Source organism: Oryza glaberrima, chromosome 5 (genome assembly GCF_000147395.1).
Source record: "Oryza glaberrima chromosome 5, OglaRS2, whole genome shotgun sequence".
In the NCBI taxonomy this organism is placed as follows: domain Eukaryota; kingdom Viridiplantae; phylum Streptophyta; class Magnoliopsida; order Poales; family Poaceae; genus Oryza; species Oryza glaberrima.
The window spans coordinates 22,968,091-22,986,437 of NC_068330.1; the positions used below are offsets into that span (position 1 = coordinate 22,968,091).

General features: G+C 48.3%; 4 protein-coding genes and 1 pseudogene across 4 annotated transcripts; 3 read left to right on the forward strand and 2 right to left on the reverse strand.

Moving 5' to 3' along the window:
* The first annotated feature begins 1,499 nt into the window (after nucleotides 1-1,499).
* LOC127775205 (anthocyanidin 5,3-O-glucosyltransferase-like) lies at nucleotides 1,500-3,362 on the forward strand. Its single transcript, XM_052301530.1, has one exon. It carries the CDS (start codon nucleotides 1,632-1,634, stop codon nucleotides 3,072-3,074), a length of 1,443 nt encoding a protein of 480 aa, XP_052157490.1. The 5' UTR covers nucleotides 1,500-1,631; the 3' UTR covers nucleotides 3,075-3,362.
* A 1,524-nt stretch (nucleotides 3,363-4,886) lies between these two features.
* LOC127772909 (anthocyanidin 5,3-O-glucosyltransferase-like) lies at nucleotides 4,887-6,876 on the forward strand. Its single transcript, XM_052298902.1, has one exon. It carries the CDS (start codon nucleotides 4,995-4,997, stop codon nucleotides 6,426-6,428), a length of 1,434 nt encoding a protein of 477 aa, XP_052154862.1. The 5' UTR covers nucleotides 4,887-4,994; the 3' UTR covers nucleotides 6,429-6,876.
* A 49-nt stretch (nucleotides 6,877-6,925) lies between these two features.
* LOC127772910 (UDP-glycosyltransferase 13-like) lies at nucleotides 6,926-8,631 on the reverse strand. The gene has a single exon (XM_052298903.1). It carries the CDS (start codon nucleotides 8,593-8,595, stop codon nucleotides 7,177-7,179), a length of 1,419 nt encoding a protein of 472 aa, XP_052154863.1. The 5' UTR covers nucleotides 8,596-8,631; the 3' UTR covers nucleotides 6,926-7,176.
* Nucleotides 8,632-9,983: 1,352 nt separating this feature from the next.
* On the reverse strand, nucleotides 9,984-17,878 carry LOC127774531 (UDP-glycosyltransferase 13-like). Its single transcript, XM_052300791.1, has 4 exons — nucleotides 17,744-17,878; nucleotides 17,443-17,696; nucleotides 10,952-11,571; nucleotides 9,984-10,403 (listed from the first exon to the last, which is right to left on the reverse strand). The coding sequence occupies exons 1-4, from the start codon at nucleotides 17,866-17,868 to the stop codon at nucleotides 9,984-9,986; spliced, it is 1,419 nt and encodes a 472-aa protein (XP_052156751.1). The 5' UTR covers nucleotides 17,869-17,878.
* Nucleotides 13,069-15,468, forward strand: LOC127774532 (uncharacterized; annotated as a pseudogene).
* Nucleotides 17,879-18,347: the final 469 nt, after the last annotated feature.

Genomic DNA, 18,347 nt, shown 5'->3' on the forward strand with positions numbered 1-18,347 from the left:
GATTGGTCCGGGGATCTTTGTGAGTTCTGACTTCTGAATAATTATTTCTTCCTTCTAGATGGGAAAGATTGTATGTATCATCTCTTTCCAAATAGCGTGAAAAGAAAAACCGTGTCGTCCTGACTGAATGATTCTTGATATCGTTTAACGCATGATTCTTTTAGATATACTGATTTTTTTTTCTCAATGGAATCTGATTATCTGGTACATATAATCAGAGCACCGATTGATGATGGTTCACTTCGAGACTAAACAAATGACAGGAGAAACACGTGGAGACGGCAAAAAAACATGGGGTTGACAATAAGCTGGCGATTACTCGTTTCCGAGGAGTAATCAGAGTTGATATTGAGCGCATGAATTGGAATGTGGCCACTTGGCACATGACACTAATTCACTGGCATTCTTCCCACTTTTTTTTTTGAGGGCAAGGATAACTTGAATTCTTCCTGAATGAAATGGAGAAAAAAAGTATTATTCGTATTGTAAAATCTTGTTTCATTGAAAAAAGATAATGCTTCCTCTCAAGCGTTCAATGGGGGAGAAATATCATATGTCTTCTCCACATCCCCGCATTCCACCGGATCTTCGTATTTCTCTACCACTGGTTGTTTGCCTCCCTCCTCTTCTACCTCGAAACCTCGATTGCAGGGTCACTGAACAAGTGGTGGAGGAAATGCAACTTGTGGCTCGTGATCCCTTGCCTTTCCTTGCCTGCGGCCGAAGCGCCGGGGCGGGGGTGGAGTTGACCGAGGGACGGGGATGGCGATGGCGAGTTAGAGGGGCGCACGTGTGGCGCGAGGGCGAGGAGTTGGACTCGTTTAGGGGCCAAAAGATAGGGAGAAAGTCGGGGAGGAGTTGGACGCATGTCGTCGGCAGCGGTTGTCGGCCAGTGAGGGAGCTCAAGGAGAAGGAGGGAAGAGAGATGGCTGGGAGGGAGATGAGAAAAGGCGTTGACGTGCCGTCATCCACTGCAGATGAGAGGAGGGTGGGACCTACTAACATGTGGGTCCCACTTTTTTTTACTAACATGTGGGGCCTATATTTTTGTTTTAATTCTTAATTTTTATATTTTGCTTCCAGTGCCATGTCACCGGCTCACTGCCACGTAAGACGAGGACAATTCAAACCATCCACGTAGGCATCACGGCAGCTGAAAAGTGAAAACGCTATTCAATTTTGATAGTTGAGGAACCCGTTGTATCTGGTATTTCGGTTCAGGGACGAAATCGAACTCGTTGTCAAGTTAAGAGACCATAAATGAACTTATTCCAAACCTCTAATCATATTCTGCACCTCTGCAGTTTCATTCCTTTCAGGCTTTCAGCAAAAGTTGCTAGAAGCTAAGGAAGGTCACACATGGGCCATTGGGTGGAACGTGAGCAACAGGACGCAATCTAGGCATCTAGCCCGGGTCATGTTTCACTATATGGGCTGATGGGCCATACATCCGCTACCACGGAGCAGTAGGCAATTCCGCCGCAACCCAAATGGAGTACGCTACGTCGCCACTACTAGTGGTGGAGAGACGAAACACAGGACGCCGAAATTCTCTCGCCCACGGATTCCCCTCCACTCGCACTGTCAGTCTGTCACTCTCTCCGCCGCCGGCCGCCGAATCTCCGGCGCCGATGGAGGCAGACCCCAATCCGATGGTGGTGCTGCACGCCTGCCTCGGCGTGGGCCACCTCATCCCCATGGTTGAACTCGCGAAGCTCCTACTCCGCCGCGGCCTCGCCGTCGTCATCGCCGTGCCGACCCCGCCGGCCTCCACCGCCGACTTCTTCTCCTCGTCCGCCCCCGTGGTCGACCGCATGGCGGCCGCCAACCCTTCCATCTCCTTCCACCACCTCCCACCGCCCGAGTACCCCGACCCGGATCCCGACGCCTTCCTGCAGATGCTCGACACGATGCGTCTCACCGTGCCACCCCTCCTCGCCTTCCTCCGCTCCCTCCCCTCGGTCGCGGCTCTCGTGCTCGACCTATTCTGCGTCGACGCACTCTACGCCGCCACGGCGGCCGGCGTCCCGGCGTACTTCTACTACACCTCCTCCGCCGGCGACCTCGCCGCGTTCCTCCACCTCCCGCACCACTTCGCCACCACGGAAGGCAGCTTGAAGGACATGGGTAAGACGCCCCTTCGCTTTCCCGGCGTCCCTCCGATCCCGGCCTCCGACATGCCGCACACCGTGCTCGACCGCGCGGACCGGACCTGCGCTACGCGGCTGGGGCACTACGGGCGGATCCCGGAGGCGCGGGGTATTCTGATTAACTCCTACGAATGGCTGGAGGCGAGGTCCGTGAGGGCGCTCAGGGAAGGCGCTTGCATCCCCGACCGCCCCACGCCGCCGGTGTACTGCATCGGGCCGTTGATGGCGAAAGGCGAGGAGGCGGCGAACGGGGAACGCCACGCATGCCTCTCGTGGCTGGACGCGCAGCCGGAGAGGAGCGTCGTGTTCCTCTGCTTCGGCAGCTTGGGCGCCGTCTCGGTGAAGCAGCTGAAGGAGATCGCTCGTGGGCTCGAGAATTCCGGCCACCGTTTCCTCTGGGTGGTGCGTAGCCCGCCGCAGGATCCGGCCAAGTTCTTCCTGCCGCGTCCGGAGCCTGACCTGGGAATGCTGCTCCCGGAGGGGTTCATGGAGAGGACGCGGGACATGGGAATGGTGGTGACGTCGTGGGCGCCGCAGGTGGAGGTGCTCCGGCACGCCGCGACCGGAGCGTTCGTGACGCACTGCGGGTGGAACTCCGTCCTGGAGGCGGCGTCGGCCGGAGTGCCAATGCTGTGCTGGCCGCAGTACGCCGAGCAGAGGATGAACAAGGTGCTCTTGGTGGATGGAATGCAGCTCGGAGTGGTGATGGACGGCTACGATGAGGAGCTGGTCAAGACAGAGGAGGTGGAGAAGAAGGTGAGGTTGGTCATGGAGTTCGAGGAAGGGAAAAAACTCAGGGATAGATTGACAATGGCGAAGGAAATGGCCGCGGAGGCGCTGGCAGACGGCGGGTCGTCGTCGTTGGCGTTCACTGAATTTCTGAAGGATTTGAACTTTGGAAATACTACAAAGGATCAAGCGTAGAAGACGAACATTGAGCAGTGCAAACGATCAGGCACAGAAGATGAACATTGAGTTGCAATGGTTTACATTACTGCTGGAATGTGACAATCATATATCTGCATTATTTACCCACTGTGAACTGTGCTATTTTTCTGTATTTCTGATGTGAGCAGAAGGTGTGAGAGTTTCTTCAGGCTGATTAGCTGCTTCAGCAGTCAGCACTTGATAGATTACACTCTGCAGCCGTGCTTACATGATGGAATAGTATTATGCTCTATCACAATATGCAAGATCAATGTTCCTCTCCTACTTTCTGTTTGTTAATATCTGGCAATTAAGCTGAGTGTGTAGAGAATACCACATGGTGCAAAAGCTGTGTCTCAGTAGGCTGGAGACTTCCACACTTCAGTAGACTCGTGTGTACAACGGAAACTATTTTCACCCTTGAGGGGATATCTACTCGTTATTTGCATGTCACTCAAATGGTTATAAAAAAATTGAGAAGATGTATTAACATGTGATATATCACTCTACAAATATGCAAGTTCAAATTTAACTTCTACAACTCGTAACGAAAAAAACAAATTTGACTATGAATATACGTTTAACTAGTTGTAGTTTAATTTGTTTTTTCGTTGCGAGATGTAGAAGTTGAATTTGAACTTGCATGTTTGTGGAGTGATATATCACATGTTAATACATCTTAATTTTTTTTCAATTTTTTTCATGCCATTTGAGTGACATGCAAACAATGAGTGGATATCCCCTCCAGGGATGAAAATCCACTCCCTGTGTACACTCATGGACACTCTTGGGCTGGAGAATACACGATAACTAACAGCAATTTGGCAGGAATGAAAATTGAGGTCAACAATGAGCGATGTGTATCCCCTTTTCCGTAGAATCCACGGAGTAGTACTCTTGTAAGCTTAAATTATCGGGAATGCTAGGGGACGGGATACCGTCCCCCCAATGGGATAGCTCCTCCTCCACAACGCGATTCCTGCTCACTCGCTGCCGTCGCTGCCGCGACTGTCCCTCCTCGCCGCCGCCGCACCCATCCCCCACCGCCGCCGTCGCTGTCCCCCGCCGCCACTGCACCCGTCCCCCGTCGACACCGCCGCCGCCGCCAGTACCCCGCCACCGCTGCCGCGCCCGTCCCCCGCCACCGCCGCCGCGCCCATCCCTCGCTGCTACCGCCGCCGCGCCCATCCCCCGCTGCCGCCACCGTCGCCGTCCTCGTCTACAAGGGACGGCTATAGGGTGCCGACCGCGCGTGTCGAGGTGCTCCTCCTCCAACGGGATGCCTAGCTATATCTAGTAAGAATCACCTGATACTTGGTAGATATCATCCGATACCTCGCAAGTATCACGTGATACATGGTAGAAATCGTCTGATATCTGACAAGTATCACATGATACCTCGCGAGTATCACGCGATACGTGGTAGAAATCGTCTGATACATGACAGGTATCGCATGATACCTCGTGAGTATCACGTGATATGTGATTGAAATCATCTGATACCTGACAGGTTTCACATGATACCTCGCGAGTATCACGCGATACGTGGTAGAAATCGTATGATACCTGATAAGTATCACATGATATTTGCAAGTATCACCTGAAACATGTGTAGAATCGTCTGATACCTGATAGGTATCACACCTGATACGTACTCAGGATCATCCTATTGTGTAGAATCGTCTGATATCTGATAGGTATCACACCTGATACCTGCTCGGGATCATCCCGTTCAAAAACGGGATTCCGTTATATAGCAGCGCATAGTGCGAGTTTGAAACCTGTAGGCTGAGCATTGAAGTTTTGTAGAAATTATACGAGCAACCGAGGCTTAAACTCTCCCCTCAAGTGGTTCGCGAGAAGGCACCTCCCTTAACACTCACATAGACTCACCGTGTCGCCGGCTCGCCGCCTCTAATGGAGCCCAATTCAAAACAGAGTCAGACCGTGGTGCTGCACACCATCCTTGGCGCCGGCCATCTCGCCCCCCTGGTGGAGCTCGCCAAGCTCTTCCTCGGCCGTGGATTCGCAGTCATCATCGCTGTCCCGACCCCTCCGGCCTCCACTGCCGACGTCGCCGCCTCGTCGGCCCCCGCGGTGGCGCGCATCGCCGCCGCCAACCCTTCCATCTCCTTCCACAACCTCCCGCCTCCGGACTACCCCGAGCCGGACCCTGACGGCTTCCAGCAGCTGCTCGACGTGATCCGCCTCACCGTGCCAATCCTTCTGACCTTCCTCCGCTCCCTCCCGCCCGTCGCCGCCGTCGTGCTGGACCTCTTCTGCGTCGACGCCCTCGACGCCGCCGCGGCGGTCGGCGTCCCGGCGTACTTCTACTTCACCTCCTCCGCGGGGGTCCTCGCCGCGTTCCTCCACCTGCCCCACTACTTCGCCACCACGGAGGGCGACTTGAAGGTCATGGGGAAGGCGCTCCTCCACTTTCCCGGCGTCCCTCCGATCCCGGCGTCGGACATGCCGCACAACGTGCTCGACCGCGCGGACGTGATCGGTGCTTCGCTGGTCTATCACTACCGCCGCATGCCGGAGGCGCGGGGCATGCTGATCAACACCTACGAATGGCTGGAGGCGAAGGCCGTGATGGCGCTCGGGGACGGCGCGTGTGTGCCCGACCGCCCCACGCCGCCGGTGTACTGCATCGGGCCACTGATTGTTAAAGGCGAGGTCGCGGCGAAAGGAGAGCGCCACGCATGCCTCGCGTGGCTTGACGCGCAGCCGGAGCGGAGCGTCGTGTTCGTCAGCTTCGGCAGCATGGGCGCCGTCTCGGCGGAGCAGCTGAAGGAGATTGCTCGTGGGCTAGAGAATTCCGGCCACCGTTTCCTCTGGGTGGTACGGAGCCCACCACCGGAGGACCCAGCCAATTTCTCCCTGCCGCGTTCTGAGCCAGACCTGGGTGCTCTGCTCCCGGAGGGATTCTTGGAGAGGACGAGGGAGAGGGGAATGGTGGTGACGTCATGGGCGCCGCAGGTGGAGGTGCTCCGGCATGCCGCGACCGGCGCGTTCGTGACGCACTGCGGGTGGAACTCGGTGCTGGAGGCGGCGACGGCCGGAGTTCCGATGCTGTGCTGGCCGCAGTACGCCGAGCAGAGGCTGAACAAGGTGCTCGTGGTGGACGGGATGCAGCTCGGGGTGGTGATGGACGGCTACGACGAGGAGCTCGTCAAGGCAGAGGAAGTGGAGAAGAAGGTGAGGCTGGTGATGGACTCCGACGAAGGCAAGAAGCTCAGAGGAAGGCTCGCAATGGCGAAGGAGATGGCCGCGGAGGCGCTGGCAGACGGCGGGCCGTCGTGCACGGCGTTCTCTGATTTCCTGGATGATTTGCAGCGCTCAAAATGATGAAGCGTCGAAGATGATCAGGGATGATCCCTTGTGCCTGATCGGCGACTCGACAAGATTGCTGCTGAGAGGTGACACTTTTGCTCTGAATTATGCTCTGTCCGATTTGGTGTTATTGCAGGTTGTCACAGTTAGTAAGGTTAGCCGCTTCAGTGCTTCAGTTTCAACTTACACCCATTATGGACTAGCAGAAACTTGTTTTGGTTTCGTTCAATAAGGTTAAACCACGCAGCATCTGGTGCTAGCGGTCTGTTACTTCCAGATTTCCTAATTGACAAGTATGGCCAGAGAGGAAGACATGATTTTGCCTTCTTTGGTTTTCCCAGCCACCTGAATTTCAGTGATGGTTCCATCCTCTTGTCAGTTGTCACTGTCCATCCTGCGCTATCTCTATTCTCTAGCCCACTCAGGACTATTTTGGATGACTAACAATTAGCGTAGAGAATTTGCATTTGACTAGAGCCAGTGATTTCCACGCTAGTGGGTTCATGTTGTTTCTGTGGCTCAGAATAATTAGTCGTTAGTATTGATCAGGTTTGAAGACTCTGCATTATTTTAATCTTCTTATACAGAAATGGTTGACACTGCAACTTTTGGACACGAGAGACAATGGCATCCGTCATTGGAGGATGAAAAGAACATCACTATGCGCACTACTGTGCTTCTGAACTTAACAAAAATCGCAAACATTTCATGGTAACTGACGCCATTGATACACTAATGCAATCGTGAGCCTTACTCTGCTTGATCAGCTACGAACTCCATTCTCCAAGCTGCTCTCCTCCAAATCTCTCATGAACATATCAAATGCCATTTCAGAAGATCCACCTTCCGTGATGGCATCCAACGCCATGTCCCTCGTCTCCACCAGTTTCTCCCTGAGCTTCCTCCCTTCCTCGGTCTCCATTACCAGCCTCACCTTCGCCTCCACTTCCTCAGCCTTCACCAACCCTCCTTCCTCGTACCCGTCAAGCGACACGGCGATCTTCATCTCCTCCACCATGATCACCTTGTTCATCGCCTGCTCCGCGTACAGTGGCCAGCATATCATCGGCAGCGCCGACATGATCGCCTCCAGCGTCGAGTTCCACCCGCAGTGCGTCACGAACGCGCCGACCGCCTCGTGCTGCACCACCTCCGCCTGTGGCACCCAGTTCTTGACCACCATGCCTCTGTCCTTAGTTCTCTCCAAGAACCCCGCCGGAAGCAGCCGTTCCAGGTCCAGCTCCGGTGATGTGGTCTGCTCCTCCGGCGGGCTCCTCACGACCCACAGGAAGCGGTGGCCGGAGCTCTCAAGCCCACGAGCTATCTCCTTCAGCTGCGCCGCCGGGAACGCGCCCTGGCTGCCGAAGCAGAGGAACACGACGCTCCGCCTCGGCTGGGCGTCCAGCCACGCGAGGCACGCGTGCCTCTCGCCGCCGATCTCTGCTTTCTTGCCGGCGTTGACCAGTGGCCCGATGCAGTAGACCCTCGGCGTGGGTTTGTCGGGAACGCAGACGCCGGCGGCGAGCGCCTTCAGGGCCTTGGGCTGCAGCCAGTCGAAGCTGTTCACCAGCACGCCCTTCGCTTCCGTCATCCGCTTGAATTGGTACAACCTAACCTTGGTCGCCTCGCTCTCCTTGCCCCGCAACATCGCCGGCATGTCGACGGTGCGGATCGGCGGCATGCCGGGAAAGCGGAGGAGCGCCGCCTTGCTCATCTCGCTAAATGACGGCAGATTGGGGTAGTGATACGGGAGGTGAAGAAAGACGGCAAGGGCGCTGGCCTGGGATGGGAAGAAGAAGTACGCGGGGATGGCGAGCTCAGCCGCGACGTCCAGCGCGTCGACACAGAACATGTCGAGCAGGAGGGCGTCGACGGCGGGCTGCGAGCGGAGGAACTCCCGGAGCACGGGGTTGGCGAGCTTGAGCGTGTCGTGGCTGCGCTTGATCGGGTGCGCGCCGACGTCCGGACTGGCCGGTGCCGGCAGGAGGCGAAACGTGATGGAAGGGTTGGCCGCGGCGAGGCGCGCCATCGCGTCGGCCGACACGGCGTCGTTGTTGGGCGGGTCGATCACCGCGACGACGACGCCGAGGCCGCGGCGGCGCAGGTGCTTGGCTAGCTCCACCATGGGGTTCAGGTGGCCGACGCCCAGCGACGGGTACATCACAAACGTCTTTGTCGTCATGGCTACGAGTTGTTCCGATCAAACAGTATGCATAAAAACGTAGCAAATGCTCTCAAATTGGCTTACCAATATAATCTCGCAACCCACAAGCTAAATAGTGCGAGCGGCGTTGAGTGGTAACCCATTTCTTGGCAAAGAAGGCCATGGCGAGCAACATTGAAACGTTTCACGGTGAGTTGCATGATCGACACAAATTTCATATGGGCTTTGTAAAAGTCTACATGAGGAAGGAGAGACCAGGTAGCTCACGTCACGGCCGTTTTCGTGAGCAATGACGAAGAAAAGAAAGTTTTTATTCTGTACGGTGTAACGGACCAGATCCATATAATTAGGGATGAGTTAAAAAATTAATAAGAACTAGTATAGTGGTCTACGCAAATTGTGAGGTTAGCATCATTGTATTTTTTTTTTTATTAAAATATATTAAAATGATAACATAATTTTAAATTTTATACTAACTTTACCAAACTAACAATCTGTAATATTCATACTGTACTCTATATACGTGATAGTTATTAATTATTTTTAATATTAAATTTTAGTTATTTCTAAATTGTATTTCTATATGGACTGTAGACTCGTCTTTTTAATATTTCTTATTTTTCAATTCCGAAATTTTGTTATTTGTAAATTATATTTCTATATAGACTCTAGGCTCTTCTTCTAATATTATTTATTTTTAATTCTGAATTTTCATGATCTCTAATTGTACTTCTATGTGGACTCTAAACTCATCTTTCAATATTCTTTATTTTTAAAATTTTGAATTTCAGTTACGTCTAAATTGTATTCCTATATGAATTATAGACTCTTCTTCCCATATTATTTTTATAATTTTGAATATTAGTTATTTGCAAATTTTATTTCTATATAGACTCTAAGCTCTACTTTTAATTTTATTATTTTAATTCTAATATTTTAGTCAATTCTAAATTTCTGTAGGGACTCTATACTCTTCTTCTAATATTTCTTATTTTTTTATTTCCTAATTTCTATTATTTTTAATTGTATTTTTATATGTACTCTATACTCTTCTTCCAATATTTCTTATTTTTAAATTTCGAATTTCAGTTAGCTTAGAGAATTTGCATTTGACTAGAGCCAATGATTTCCAGTCTAGTGGGTTAATGTTGTTTGTGTGGCTCTGAATAATTGGTCGCTAGTAATGGTCAGGTTTGAAGACTATGCATTATTTTAATTTGCTTATACAGAAATGGTTGACACTGCAACTTTTGGACACGGGAGACAATTGCGTCCGTCATCGGAGGACGAAAAAAACATCACTATGCGGACTAGTTTCCTTCTAACTTAACAAAAATCGCAAACATTTCATGTGGTAACTGACGCCATTGATACACTAATGCAGTTATGACCCATACTCTGCTTGATCAGCTTCGAACTCCATTCTCCAAGCTGCTCTCCTCCAAATCTCTCATGAACTCATCAAATGCCACTTCAGAAGACCCACCCTTATTGACGGCATCCAACGCCATGTCCCTCGTCTCCACCAGTTTCTCCCTGAGCTTCCTCCCTTCCTCGGTCTCCATCACCAGCCTCACCTTCGCCTCCACTTCCTCGGCCTTCACCAACCCTCCTTCCTCGTACCCGTCAAGCGGCACGGCGATCTTCATCTCCTCCACCATGATCACCTTGTTCATTGCCTGCTCCGCGTACAGCGGCCAGCATATCATAGGCAGCGCCGACATGATCGCCTCCAGCGTCGAGTTCCACCCGCAGTGCGTCACGAACGCGCCGACCGCCTCGTGCTGGACCACCTCCGCCTGTGGCACCCAGTTCTTGACCACCATGTTAGAGTTAATCTTGTTGTTTATGTTTTCATTATATTCAGTCATGTATACGTAGTGGTCTGAGTCCAAATTAGCTAGTGTGTTGCGTGGCATGGTGAGCTGATCAGCCGTTAGTGAAAGCACAAAGTGGTGCAGGGAGTTCGGTAGATTAGCGTGTCATTAGTGTGTTAATTGGAGTCAAAGACGCTGCTGCATGCTGATTTGTTCAGGACGTGCATGTAGGAAGGATGAGTGAAGTCTGAACTACATGCACACACTGAAATTAGTTGGTAAGTGGAGAAATTAGTGCGTGCATGCAGGATTAGTGGAGGTGATCCTGCTGCATATTCGTGGAGTCTGTTGTGTAACTGATTGACCGGGTTGTGTGGCTAAACGTGGCTAAGTGTGTGTGTGCGTGTGGGGCTATTTAAGCCATGTAATTAGCCTGTTAATCAAAGTGTGGTGAATACAAGTGCAGTAGTGTGCGTGTGTGCATTTGCTGCTGGGGCAGTGCCGAGACAAATTCTCCATCGTGTGTGTGTGATCTTGTGTTCTAGCTAACACACCATGCCTCTGCCCTTCGTCCTCTCCAAGAACCCCGCCGGAAGCAGCCGCTCCAGGTCCGGCTCCGGTGATGTGGACTGCTCCTCCGGTGGGCTCCTCACGACCCACAGGAAGCGGTGGCTGGAGCTCTCAAGCCCACGAGCTATCTCCTTCAGCTGCGCCGCCGGGAACGCGCCCTTGCTGCCGAAGCAGAGGAACACGACGCTCCGCCTCGGCTGGGCGTCCAGCCACGCGAGGCACGCGTGCCTCTCGCCGCCGATCTCTGCTTTCTTGCCGGCGTCGACCAGTGGCCCGATGCAGTAGACCCTCGGCGTGGGTTTGTCGGGAACGCAGACGCCGGCGGCGAGCGCCTTCAGGGCCTTGGGCTGCAGCCATTCGAAGCTGTTCACCAGCACGCCCTTCGCTTCCGTCATCCGCTTGAATTGGTACAACCTAACCTTGCTCACCTCGCTCTCGTCGCCCCGCAACGTCGCCGGCATGTCGACGGTGCGGATCGGCGGCATGCCGGGAAAGCGGAGGAGCGCCGCCTTGCCCATCTCGCTAAATGACGGCAGATTGGGGTAGTGATACGGGAGGTGGAGAAAGACGGCAAGGGCGCTGGCCTGGGATGAGAAGAAGAAGTACGTGGCAGGGGCAGAGGTAGAACAAAATTGAGGGGGTTCCACTCATATTTTAGTCTATTTTGGATTGAGTTTAGCTTGATACGGGTGCCTAAGTTTGAATCGAGAAGGTGTATATATGGTGAAAATTGATAAATTATATGTAACATACCCAAAATTCTAGGACTTAAAAATTTGTTGTCAAAATAGTTAGAGGTTAACTTCTCCAATTTTGAGAGCCAAAAATTTCCGTTTTAATTTAGGTGATGACCAACTTAAACCATTGCATGATTAAAATTTGAGAACAAAATAAAACCTTTTCATTCCCACCATTAGACTAGAAATGTCATCAAGCATTTAAGCATACATGTGCATAATGCATGCCTAGGCTTGAGTCCATTGTGCATTTGGTTTTGGTATCGCTTTTCATAATAGGTCTCATGAGCATAAACTAAAAGGGTTAAAACTACTAAACAAAACTATAGTTAATATTGGGTGATAACATGTGGACTTAATATTAAATTCTAATATCATTTTCTCAGCCCAAAAGAAGTTTAATGTAAACCCTATAATAATATTAGATGCAATTATGAAGTAGGAACACATATTCAAAGAAAGGTTATTCTAATTCTTTAGAATAATCTATGCAAGATAAAATCATGGAAAAATTTATGTAAACTATGTTTAGCTCAAGCAATTCACTATAATATTGGTACAGGTTAATAACTAAGTTTAATACCACAAATTAATCAGTCAAAGTAGACAACTAAAAGAAATCAAATTAAACTTTAATCGGCTAAAGCCATACTTCATCCAAAAGTATATTTAACTGCACATAAGTGAATATAGAAAATAATTTATTCAAATACTAGATTATTTATCATGCCTAAATATAATTTTTCTAGAATTTTCCTCCTCTGTTTAATCCTCCTAAAAATTCAATCTAGCTTTCTAATAGCCCTTCTTTGTTTAATTTCTGTGAGCAATCTACCCATTATTTTTAAGTGCAACCAAAGAAAATGGAATCCAGGTGTAATCATTTACCTCCAGTAAAATCAACACTAATTAATTTGGTCCACACATTAAATTATGGAGTTACAAAGTCAGAGGAGAAAATAATTCCGAAAATTAATCTAAAAATCAAGTTTACCCGGTCTTCTACCCATATCTCTCTCCCTAGCCTAGTTTCCATCGAGTTGGCCCCACTTGTCAGTGCCTTAGGCTAGCTTCAGCCCTGTCCATCACTTCCTCCACTGCTCCAGCCGAGAGAGGGAGAGATTGAGCGAGCCGACGCGTGGCCACAACGTGTCGTCGATCTTGGTTTCCCTTTTCTCGCTCTCTACTCCTCCCAGACGCGTCACCATTCTCCATTCAACACTCAGAGCCGAAGAAACCGAGGGAGGAGGTTCTCTGCCTCTCCATCGCTCCAAACCTTGCCGCCGGCCGTGGAGACGACGACCATCGCCATCTCCGTTTGAGTCAAGGTCACCTCCATCTCTTTCGCGTTCCCATCTCTCCACACAATGCCGAGCATTTCCTTTTTTACCTAAACCCCTCTCGTGCAGTGCATCGCCGGGAACGCAAGCCACGCCGACAATGCCCTAGAGCACGCACCGGAGCGCCACCGCTTCAACCATCGTCGTCGTCCGGCCATTCTCGACCACCTCGGAGCAAGCCGCTGCGCCATCGTCATTGCCTCAACTCCTCTTCAATATGCCTCAAGAACCCCAGCCGGAGATGTGAAGGACTCGGAGAACGCATCTTTTCTTCACCGGCGCCAATCTAGAATCGCCTCCGCCGTCATCGTCGATTACCGCTGCCTCGGTGAGCCATTGTTCGATTCCTCGCGCATACACCATCTCCTTGACCTCACAAACCTCGTGCATGCTTGCTTGTAGCAGCTCATCGTCCCGTTCGAGCCGTCGTCGTTCACCCGAGGAGGAGCGCCGTCGCTGAGCCGTTCCACAAGTCACCGCTGCCGCCAAGACCTCGACAACCCTAGCTCGACCCACGGTGAGCATTCTGAAGGCTAGAAGACCACATGCATGCATCCTTTTTGTTCGGAATCGACTTCCATCCACACATGCGCTTTCACCCCAAGAACCACCGCCACTCACACTCGCCATCGGCGCTACTCCAATGTCCCCTAACCAAGAAAACTAGAGGAATGGAATCGCAAGAACATGCTCTTCATTTTATCTTTTAACCCCAACTCCAACCGAGCCACCAATCGCCGCCGGTGAACCCGGATCGAGCTCAGCCATGGCTGCTCTGCCTCTGTGCGTGTGAAAAAGGAGTCAGGGACTTCATTTTGAGAATTTAAATAACTATAAGGTTCATTACGTAATGTTCCCAATCAATGACATATGGACCTAGGACTGCGGGTTGAGTTCCTGAAACCCTAGGGGCCTTTTTGCATATTGGCCTGACAGGTGAACCCCATGAGTTTAAAATCTGAAAAAAAATGTAAAAAGATAATACTAAAAGCTTTATATTTTCAACAGGAAAGCATGTAAACTTATAAAATCCATAACAAATTGAAAACAACTCATTTTAGAGTAAATCAAATTTCTGTGAACTCACCAAATCATGAACTTTAGAGTTATTGCATAAAACAAGACATTCACTGTACAAACTTTGTCTCTAAAATTGATCTAAGATAAATCATACATAAAGCATACACAAACTTATAAAATACATAGAAAATCCATCTCAACTCATTTTGAAACAAACTCAAAAAAACTGCAGATTCATCATCATGCACTCTCTGATTAGGTGAAATAAAAGTAATTACTTACTTTGCATCAAATGCCTCTAAAACTATTATCTCTATAATGATTAGTTTTAGATAAGCTAAACTTTAGAAATTCATGTAGAACCCAATTTAGCTTCAATTTGAATAAACTTAAGTTCTGTAGGATCACCAAAACACGTATTTCCATGTTATGTAATAAGATTATATACTTACTGTGTAGTAAAAGTCTCTAAATATTCATATAAGGATTTACTAACATAGAGCAACCTTTAATTTGTAAAACTTGTAGAAAATTCATTTTTAGTCCAAATGAAATGAACAAAGTTTCCGTAGAACCAGCAAATAGTTATCTTCAACATAGTAAAATAAAATTTGGCACCTTTTGTAGAGAACATAGATCAAAACCTTAACTTAGTGAAATAAGAATTTAAACACATAGTGTTGTTTAAGTAATACATAAACATGTATAAGTATATATACACTTTAGTTCTAATTAAACCTAAATAAAAACTTGATTGACCAGTAAAGCCATAGTTCCATCCTCATCCACTAAAACTTAGAAGAACTTAGCTCATATGACAATTTCTAGGTTAATATAATATATTGCTAGTTTAGATTAGAGCATCTCTAGTTTATAAAATATGAACCATAGTAGTAAATACCATAAACATGTGAAATAAAAATGTTTTAGTTAACCAAATTAGTCCTTTTATTCAACTTAAACAGGAAGTAGCATGTTCTGAACCTACAAATTGAGAGTCATGCACATATAAAACACTATATGCCTAAAACATGTTGTAATTTGTAAAATCTATAAGAAAATCATTATAACTCCAAAAATTGTGAAACCAAAGGTGTTAGTCTTAGAAAACATATCTCCACACTCTGTCAAGTCTAATATAATAAAAATCACTTTACAAAAGTATTTTATAACACTGCCTAAGACTATACTACTATAAACCGATAAAACTTCTAAAAATTCATAACTCCCTAATGGAATAAGATAAAATAAAAATTCTTTCACCTAAATTCATTTTAGATCAGTACCAAACCACTGTGCATAAATCATGCATTTTAGAGCATTTTGGATTTTCAGCTCTTTCGGTGTTTAATTGCATATCATGTCTTTTATCTAGATAATTGCATAATCGGTGAAGGAGTGGATTAGGTGCTAACATTTCTCTGATCAAGGCAAGTTTTCTCCTCCCATCCTTTGAACACATTGAATCCCATGATTTGAGGAATGAAAATGTTTGTTTGCAAAGCTGCATGTGAACTTAGATTATATCGGTATTTAAAATTGGGTTAAGGTAGTTATGACCTATTTGCTGCATACCCCACCTTGAATAATTGATCCTCTTGCTGTTTGAACCCCTAGAAATGGTTAGAGTACACTCTTTGTGCTCAAATGGGTTTATATATGCTCTATTTGTAACTACTTGCTTAGCCATGCTTAGAACTATGCAAATGCTCATTCCATCTATAATTAAAATATGATTTTGATATATGAACCTTTGCTGGAATAAAATGAATATGATGGGTATTTGCGAACTAAAATATGTAAAATGTGATTTTATACTTGGGCGGCAAGTGGTGTGCATATGGTGTTAGTTGCATACCGATAGGGGGAGTGTTTGCCCAAGTCCATAAGGACCGAACTTGTGTCACCCATTTAAAGTTATTCGTACATCCACATGTGCTAGTATGGGATGGCCTAAGCTGAGTAATCTATTTAGGACTAGCCTTGCATTCTGGTAGGCCGGTGTGTATGAGTTCGTATAATTCAGAGGAGCTTCCTATTTACCCCGACATGGTAGTTTAGGTGACTAAGCGTGTCCAATACAACGGTATTGTGCCACGTGGTGGGTTCCCGTCGTGTCCGCCATCACGGCGTTAAGTTTAAGGCGTGGGCCCGCCACTTAACGGTTCTAGGTATATTCCAAGTATGCCTAGGATGGAGGAACACGTATCGTGCTGGTGCAAGGCTAGGCTCTAAGTAGTGTAAAGGCTTCGTTATGACCTCTAGATCACATTCAACATGAAGAGTGTGGTGGAGTCTTGCAAACTCAAAACAAATTAGAGAGTTCATATCATGTGGGTAAAGTTATACAAACTCTGCAAAGTTCTTTAAACTAATCGATTAGCCGTGCTCACGGTCATGAGCGTTTTGGTGATGTGTCATGTGTATAGACCATGTTTTAAAAATGTGATCATGTGACATTGGTTTGAAATGGATAAATGTGTTGAGTTGTGTGTGTGGTGATACATTATGACTTATTGTTAAGTATGGCAATAAGAGATTGATTATGATGGAATTATGAAGAAGTTAACAATGAAACTTAAAACTTGTTTTGTTAATTGAAGTATCAACTCCTTTACAAAAGAATTGCGAAACAAAACTTGCTTTATGCTGAAAATGAACTACATATTGCTTCCTTTAAATATATGCCTTACATGTAGTATGGTAGGATTGACTTGTGCTTGCCAGTACATTAACTTGTTTAACGTACTGACTATTGCTGTTGATATAACCTTTTGTTTGCAGGTTTAGACTTAGTATTTGAGTGATACGGGTCCCGATTGCTTCTTCTAGGATGAGAACTTAATGGGGTAAACCCCTAGTCAGTGTGCTTGTGATTGGGTAGTCAAGCTTCCGTTGTTCTCTAATAAGTCTATTTGGCTGGTCGGCCTATGTAATTATTAAGTTGTTGTAAGTCTTAAGTTTCTTTCATCTTAGTTGTGTTTGCTATGTATAGTTATGCTTAAGATGAAAGTGTGAATCTAGTGCACATCCTAGGAACTAGATTCACATGAGTATGAGTTAGGAATATTTGAGAGGTTATAGATCTTTAGCCATTTTTGTCAAGTCTCCTGAATGTGTAACACATCTGGTCGCTGCCTTCGAGTGGTTTGACGGGCACATCTCAAACTGAAGTTGACTGGCAGGCTAAGGACCCAGCAATGTCTCCAATATTCCTCTCTCGAGGCGTCGGATGTTTCATTATGCTTGTTGGATGATTTGAATTATTCACTTCATCTCTCAAATATAATGGAAAATCCGGAGAGCCTACGACACTATAGCTGAAAAAATTTCTAAACCGGGTTCCTGGGCACCCCTTGATACACCTAGCTCCGCCCCTGGCAGGGATGGCGAGCTCAGCCGCGACGTCGAGCGCGTCGACACAGAACATGTCGAGCAGGAGGGTGTCGACGGCGGGCAGCGAGCGGAGGAACTCCCGGAGCACGGGGTTGGCGAGCCGGAGCGTGTCGAGGCTGCCCCTGACATGGTGCGCGCCGGGGTCCGGGCTGGCCGGCGCCGGCAGAATGCGAAACGTGATGGAAGGGTTGGCCGCGGCTAGGCGCGCCATCGCGTCGGCCGACACGGCGTTGTTGTTTTTTTTTTTTTTTTTTTTTTTTTTGCGGGGGACACGGCGTTGTTGTTGGGCGGGTCGATCACCGCGACGACGACGCCGAGGCCGCGGCGGCGCAGGTGCTTGGCTAGCTCCACCATGGGGTTCAGGTGTCCGACGCCCAGCGACGGAAACAGCACAAACGTCTTTCTCTTCATGGCTAGCAGCTGTTCCGATCAAACGGATTGTAAAAAAAACGGAAACAGATGCCCTCAAATCGGACAACCACAAGTATATATAGCGCGAGGCTGCGAGCGGCGTTGAATAGTAAGCCATGGTGAGCAACGTTGACCCGCCCTAATGTGACCTGCACAACCAACACAAATTTCGGAGGAATTCACGATGATCTTTGTCCTGATGACTATTCTTTCACTGAAGTCAGCAGTTCAGTAAATTGGTAGACGAGGAAGGAAGAGACAAGTAGCTCACGTCATGACGGCTATTTCCGTGCGCAATGACCAAAAACGAAAGCTTTCTATGTGGAGAAGTAAAAGACTTGCGAAAATTATCAAATTTTGAAAAGACGCAAATATTTGGCTGTCTGGCTTATGCTACTGCACAAGATGGGATCATGGTGTGATCGATGGCTTCTAGTCGTTCGTCCCTGCCAACCAACAGATGTGGTTAAATTTAGTCG